Raw genomic sequence first — 8,195 nt, 5'->3', positions numbered from 1 at the left:
AAGACCCCATGATACGCACTTCCTGTGCCTATTAAAATTATTAATGGTGTATTCAGAAGACATCTAACCTGGAGTTTATCTGGAAAATAGCACTGCCTCAGGTTAGGGGGCTTAAACATGTTAAAACCCGCCACATATGTATGTGCATGTTCCAAATCAGGAGCCTGTAATTCAGTTGTTCTCGTTTGTTGCTGTGTGTCATATCTGTTTTTCGTTTATTGTTTTGTACATAAATCAGGTCGTTAGTTTTCTTGTTTAATTTGTTATACATTTGTCATGTTGGGGCCTTTTATAGCTTGCTACTATGATATGGGTTTTTCAATTTGTTGCAGGCCATACGGTGACATTTTGTTGCTTACATTTTCGTCATTAAATTTTGTTCTCTGGTTGATAGTTGTCTCATTAACAATTATACCATATCTTCGTATTTTATACTGTAGAAAAGCTTAGATTACGATATGTTTCAATATTGCCTTATTTAAGACTGTTAAATGTTACATAACTCTGGGACGACAAACTAGAAAAAATTCACAAACAGAAAATGATACTACAATCACCAATTCAAACAAAAGCGTAAAGTGTGTAGTTATTTGATCCATGCATACAAAAGCTTGTGTGTGACAAGTTATAAATGCCTAAATATTACGGGAAAATTCCCATTATATATTATAACTCTTGATAAAGCAATACAGAAATTTCCAAAATCAAAATGTATCTTACATTCACCAATTCCATTTGTTTAACGTTTCCAGTAAATCGATCCAAGAATACTCAAGTTGATGCACAACTTTTGCTGTTTATCTGACACTGTTAAAATCTCGAAACTCGAGATCTGAAAAAGAATAAGAGGTTAGTCAAAATGGAAAACGAAATTTTTTTTCTTAGTCCCAACAATGGTGTAAAGTTTAAGGAATTCAATCAAAGCCATAGTGGAGTTAGTAAGCGATATGTGAAAAATTGTCTTCAATTTGACGGTTAATGTCCCATACATTTTGTAATTCTGGAACTAGAGAACCAAACAAAAAACAGGGAACTTTTTTTAACCCTGTCAAATATTTAATACAAGTTTTATGATGTTCGATAAAAGCATTCTTTATTTTTTTTATATGATATGTGAATGAACGCACATACGGACAACGGTATATTCCATAATTCGTCGAGTAGATGACGTCCTATAAAATACAAGAAACTCTACACAACTTCCATTACTTAATTAACCGGTTTAATTAAAGACGTAACCATATAAAATACCATAACACGATTATTTAAATTTTATCTGAATCTACAATATGTGATTTAAATCATTAACTTTTGATCGGTTAACGCTATACTAAAACTACCGTCTTACCTGACTGATCATTGATTGTTCTATGTTCTTAACAAATACACACACAGCTGCCTTGTTAAAGAAGTCACTTAAAGACATGAGCTACGTATCAGTATTCATTAATGCTATTGTTGTAGCACTGATGGCCATTTACGTATACCAGAATGAAAGAAGAATGGGGGAACATGCAACAGGTAATTGGATGTAAATATATGCAAGGACAAACCATAATGTGTACCTGTATTTAAATTATTTTTAAGACTTCCTTGTTTATTAAGAAAACATTCACGATACGATCGTGAAGCACCTTGACATTGCAAATATAATTTTTAAACGTATGTATGTTAAAATCGGTAAAGATAAAAAAAAAAAACATATATCTAAACATTGTTTTAAATTTGAACATATTCACTCATAAAATTTTTGTTTGCGTTTGGTGCAAAAATTTTACTTGGGCATACATGTATATATATAGGTGTACACTCACATGTTTTTGTTGCGTTGGGTTACTGTCTCTTTTTATTTATAATATTTCACCATATTTTAATATTTTACCGTGTGAGTAAAACAAATACAGGGAAATTTCACCGTGTGAGTGAAACAAATTCAGGGGAACTTTGTTTCATCTTTTTATTTAGACATTTTTTTTAGATTTCTACCGTGTGAGAGAAACAAAATACATTGAAACTTTGTTCCATCTTTTTATTTAGACATTTTTTTAGATTTCTACCGTGTGAGTGAAACAAAATACATTGAAACTTTGTCCCATCTTTTTATTTAGCCTTTTTTTTTTTTAGATTTCTACCGTGTGAGTGAAACAAAATACATTGAAACTTTGTCCCATCTTTTTATTTAGACATTTTTTTTTTAGATTTCTACCGTGTGAGTGAAACAAAATACATTGAAACTTTGTCCCATCTTTTTATTTAGCCTTTTTTTTTTTTAGATTTCTACCGTGTGAGTGAAACAAAATACATTGAAACTTTGTCCCATCTTTTTATTTAGACATTTTTTTTTTAGATTTCTACCGTGTGAGTGAAACAAAATACATTGAAACTTTGTCCCATCTTTTTATTTAGACATTTTTTTTAGATTTTTACCGTGTGAGTGAAACAAAATACAGGGAAACTTTGTCCCATCTTTTTATTTAGATATTATTTTAAGATTTTTACCGTGTGAGTGAAACAAAATACAGGGGAACTTTGTCCCATCTTTTTATTTAGATATTATTTTTAGATTTTTACCGTGTGAGTGAAACAAAATACATTGAAACTTTGTCCCATCTTTTTATTTAGACATTTTTTTTAGATTTTTACCGTGTGAGTGAAACAAAATACAGGGAAACTTTGTCCCATCTTTTTATTTAGATACTATTTTTTAGATTTTTACCGTGTGAGTGAAACAAAATACAGGGGAACTTTGTCCCATCTTTTTATTTAGATATTATTTTTAGATTTTTACCGTGTGAGTGAAACAAAATACATGGAAACTTTGTCTCATCTTTTTATCTAGATATTTGTTTTGATTTTTACCGTGTGAATGAAACAAATACATGGAAACTTTGTCCCATCTTTTTATCTAAACATTTGTTTACCTATCAAAATTGCATGCATAGTAATTTGGTAATGGAATTAATTGATATAATTTGGACCCTTTTAACCTGCAGAAATATCCGTTGTGACGTTATTTTGGTGTTATAAACCTATACAAATACAAATATCTTTTGTTCCAGATTATAGAGCCCACAAAGGGCAATTCCATTGATATGAATCACAAATAAGACAATAATGATAATAATTATAATAATTATAATAATAATAATAATAATAATATTAAAAAAATAAATAATTAAGAAACACAATCCTTAAATATTCTTATATGAAAGTTAATATGATTTCAAATAACTTATTGAAAACACATCAAATGCACAGCCAATAAGAGCAGGAGAGGACCAGTTGTATGGATAGGAATAACTTTTAACCAAATATGATCTGTAAGAAACCTTTTAAGCATTGATTGTATTACATGATAAATATGAGCCAAGTACTTACCTGAAAGAAATTCAACCAACATTGAAATAATCATTGATTAAGACATTTTTATATATAATAAAAACCTACTTCTTTTAGGGAGTAAGGCGTTTGGTTTACATTTTGTATTTTTTTATAATACCAATAATAAGGTATCAACATGATGTTATTTTGCAAGTGTTGCATAAAATACTAGATGTTTTAGGCCGGAGTAAGTTCACGAAGGGTTAAAATTGGCCCAAAGATGTTGATGCTTTTTTTTAATCAGGCCATAATACTACAAATATCACGTTGAAATAGTTATGATATTACTATTAATACAAAAAAACTTCATTTTTGCACATCATATTAAATATGACGAAGTATTGACTCTTTTAAGTATGCATTATTTGAGTTGTAACGTCAGTTTTGGTCAAATTTTCAATAATTCTTAACAGTTTTTAGCATAATTTACTTTGGCCGCCATCCAAGATCCAGAAAGTTTTTGTGTCTTAGGATTCAATATCATCATTGGCAGCTCTTGGTTACAGAACATTTTGGATCCTAGGTTGCGGCCAAGGGTTTCCTCAAGCTTTTAGGTCCAAAAAATGCACAAAATCATCGTATTTTGACAAAATATCCAAAATGTGCTGATTTTTGAAGCCAAAAATGTACTCTTATGAAAAGATTTCTTTAAACAAGGAAGGATTTCTTTTGAAATGGATCCATTTAAGAACAAAATTCTGGCCATTTTGAAATTTTATGATAAAGTTGAAATTCAATGCCATATTTGGCCTAAAGTGAACCTTGTCCTTTAAATAAAAATACAAAAACAATTTATACGTACAGTGCAGTACCACGATTTAATTGCATTGTTCTTCGTCCTCATCAATATATTTGATAGGATGAACAATTAATAGCCATTATCATTTATAAGATATATAAGGATATGAATAGTAATGTCCCTCTGTTGTAAAACAAATGTGAAGTACATATTCCGACTTGTTTTGTATATTAAGAGGTATACAGTTAGATCTCATTTTAAGTAAAGCATGTTAAGTACAGAATTAATAGATTGATGCTTTCATAAATTACAACTACAGAAAAAAAGCAACTGAGGAAGGTATGAAGTTTACATAACATATTATCTCAAGTCTGCAGGTTTGTCGTTCCATTTAACCCCTTTCTTAATTTGTTACTCCAGTATAATATATTCTTGTGTTAAGTAATTGTAGATAATAAAAAAAAACATTTGAAGATGTGCGTTTATTGATGATTGGCTGCTTGTTTGGTTTATTTATTTTTTGTTACAAGACCAGGAACTTTCTTCTTTGGAAAAAGAATTCAATGTGTTGAAATTAGAAAGGAAGAAAATTGAAATACGTAAAGCCATTCAAGAAGAAACAGATTATATAAATAAACTACAATTCAGTGAACAGTCTGCAGGCAATACTCCTCTGAAAGGTGAGATTAGTGACATTATAACACACACTTTGGCTGAAAATAACTGTAAATCTCTGTAAATAGTCAATTTTATATGACCAAAACCATTCCTCGGTTTTAAACTTTCACATGTGGAATTTCGAGTCGAAAAAAAAGACGCTAGACAAAGTATCCATCGAGGAATAGGTTTACGTAAATATGCGTATCTTACAAATTTAATGAAGCAGAAACGAGCTATAACTGTAAATGTTTATGTCAACTACATAACAGACATCAAAATATGAAGTAGAATCTTGAAATTTGTCCTCCGAATCACATGACAGACTCATTTCGTATAACGTCTTTTGGAGGCCCGGTTCTTAAACTTTCAATGGTATTCTATAAGCTTCTCGTCTGCTCTGTCGCTGCTATGTTTCTGATCTGTTGCGTTTTAGCCGATCATTTGTAGCCTTATGGTCAAACAAATTGATACTATCAATAGTTTATCAAAAATCATAACATGTTACCATGATGCACACTAGCACGTGTAAGTATTATGGGTAGGTAGAGGTAAGAATGCATGTAGTTGAGACAAGAGGCGAAAGAGTCCTAAGAGACATTCAATCTCACAAGTCGGAAATAAAATGACAACGCCATGGCAAAAAACGAAAAAGACAAAAGACAAACAACAGTATACAAAACACAACAGAGAAAACTAAAGACTGAGCAACACGAACCCCACCAAAAATCGGGTGTGATCTCAGGTGCTCCGGAAGGATTAGCAGATCCTACTCATCATTCGGCACCCGTCGCTTGTTGCTTATGTAAGTACTAAAGGGGTGACGTACCGGAGAACGTGAGGCTAATAACATATGTGTGAATGGAAAACCTTAATGAAGCAATAATCTATTCAAGTGGCTGAAATACAATTTATCATAAATAAACTGTGTCAGACTGCAGTAGAATGTCTGTTGTTTCATTTACAATTTAACCGTTCACATATTGTCAAAATCGAATGATATACATGTATAATAAAGCCGTAAAGCAGAAGGTCATGTTTTTGTTTAGACTGTTTATGACGTCTTTACACTTAACCCGTTGGATGTGTACTGATTGATACTTTAGTCTGGAGAACATGATTTATTTATTAGTTGTAATTGGCATTCAACAAGATGTAACTGCGAGTTCTCTTATTTCGGTGCTTTGTGTCTTTTGTTTTTGTGTTAATTTTTTTTTTTTTTTTTTTGTGTGTGCCTCGTACCTATCTTCTAAGTTAAACCAATTGCAACTGAATTATATTAGTGCTTTGTAATACCTCGGTGACCCTAGATTATAAGTTTGTTATCTTGACTGTTGTTTTTTTTTTTTATTAATTCTTTTTTGGTGTTTGTCTGAAATAAATAGGTAGTCACCGACAGCTAGATAGTTTAACAATGAGTTATTATTGATTTCCATGATGCTAAAACCATGATATGATATTGACACAAATTGCCAAAATTTGACACATCAAAATTTGACACACCAAAATTTAACAGCCACTTATTTGGGAAAAACCGCCAAAATATCCCTTCATCTCAATCATTATTAATCCGTCTTGTATTATTTCTACACATTTTTAGGCGGTTTCAAGCTTTCGAAAATTTGGACAAGCAATCAAACAAACATTTTAAGATCACAAATAAGAGGGTTATTATGAGTAAATGTGTCATCAATGACAGAAAATTACCTGCTGATGTTATAGAAAAAATGATTCTGTCTGGAAAATGGCATGCACTTGGATATTAGTGCAATACCGAGGACTATTACACACTTTATCTTGACAAAGGTAACATTGATTGTGATAATCATAATGTCATAATTTAAGTTTGATTTTCAATTTTTTTATCTTATTCAGGATTGAACTACAACTATTTTGACGAGATGGCACAGACCTACTGTTCAAGTCGTCTGCCAGACCCTGCATTTGTGTTTGCTATTAGACGAAATTGTCATGGAATTGCACCTACATGTAATGATATCTGCAGAGATGCAAATGATGATATGTTAAATGCTATAAATCATGGAAGAAAAAAGTAAGTCAGCAAAACAATGGTTAAAGCAGCACTTTTCAAATAGGAACAGTGACATGTGTCTGTAATTTGCACGGCTCTGTTTGTGTTAATGAAAAACAATAATTCTAGTCCAAATGTATTTTTTCTCTGTATAAGAAAATAGAGAAATTATGGAGGAATAAAATATTTTCACCATGCTCAGTTTAACACAATTTTAAGTTAAATTATTTATATTTTTTCACCAAAAAAAGAGAAAAAAACATTTGGGGAGGATTGCAATCTAATTTCATGCTGGGTAATTTTGACACGTCGTTGGAGCTGCCTGTGCTTTTTATCTTTGATATTTTCTTCTTTTCAGTGTTGCCTGTTTCGATGCAATCAAGATTCGTAAAGATCATACAAAGCTTCAAATTAATCCTAATAATGTTCAACCTGATGCTGGTAAAATAAGTACGGTAACGTATGGTTACGGGATGGGAGGATGTACGTGGACTCCAAACCACTGTGGACCGAACTATTGTTGTTGCAAAGCTTTTTAATTTAAGTGGAGACTAAACTTCTACCGGAGGGACGACAGTTAATATAATATTTTGATGAATCATAATATCAATTCAATCAAATCAAATGAAATACAAAATAAAACTTTTAAAACATCTTTCAGATGAAAACAAGAGGGAGTTAGTCAACCTTCGAAGGAAACTTGTTCAGGATTTTCCTAGCAAACATGAAGTCGAAATTAAAAAAGAGATGCGAATTAATTGCTATAATGCTCTAAACGCGCCATTGTTTAAAACCTAACTTATTTGAGTAAAACTAAAACGAAATCAATACCACCTAGATAATGCCATTTTCATTAAAAAAATATTTTGTTGAGTTTTGTGAAATAATGGGCGTTACATCCATCCTGTCGTGCTTTTACTTGTCCTTACATAATTTTATCATTTTCAAGTATATTTATGACTTAAGATATTTGTTGAGTTTTGGAAATTGATATTAATTTCAACGGAAAGTGTGCATTCCATTGTTTACTAAGTGTGCTCCTTTTGATGGTTTTCGTGTTTCTTCTTGTTATAACTCTACCATTTATGTAATTTCTTTCAGGATTTTCAGTAAATCTTGTTTCGCTTTACTTTTTATGCTCTCAAACGTTTTATATTTTGTTTCCAAACATTTGATCTCAAGGACCTGATGACAGTTATTCAAGAAACATTAGTCTTAGTTATATCGTGCTGATACAAAAGCAATGGCCAGAGGCGGATCCAGGGACCAATGAAGGGGTAGGGATAAGTAAAAAATGGTATATATACCAATTTTGTTTTGACGAATTTTAGCCTAAAAATGATATTATCCAATCAAAGTGGGGCGTACGCCCTCAATGCCCACTCA

At 31.3% G+C, this 8,195-nt stretch overlaps 1 protein-coding gene across 1 annotated transcript; it reads left to right on the top strand.

Moving 5' to 3' along the window:
* Positions 1-1,333: 1,333 nt before the first annotated feature.
* On the top strand, positions 1,334-7,682 carry LOC127726268 (uncharacterized). Its single transcript, XM_052233581.1, has 4 exons — positions 1,334-1,521; positions 4,651-4,800; positions 6,653-6,830; positions 7,168-7,682. Exons 1-4 carry the CDS (start codon positions 1,371-1,373, stop codon positions 7,346-7,348), a joined length of 660 nt encoding a protein of 219 aa, XP_052089541.1. The 5' UTR covers positions 1,334-1,370; the 3' UTR covers positions 7,349-7,682.
* Positions 7,683-8,195: the final 513 nt, after the last annotated feature.

The sequence above is a fragment of the Mytilus californianus genome, unplaced genomic scaffold, assembly GCF_021869535.1.
Source record: "Mytilus californianus isolate M0D057914Y unplaced genomic scaffold, xbMytCali1.0.p SCAF_17, whole genome shotgun sequence".
Taxonomy (NCBI): Eukaryota; Metazoa; Mollusca; class Bivalvia; order Mytilida; family Mytilidae; genus Mytilus; species Mytilus californianus.
This window is presented reverse-complemented; position numbering and strand designations above follow the sequence as displayed.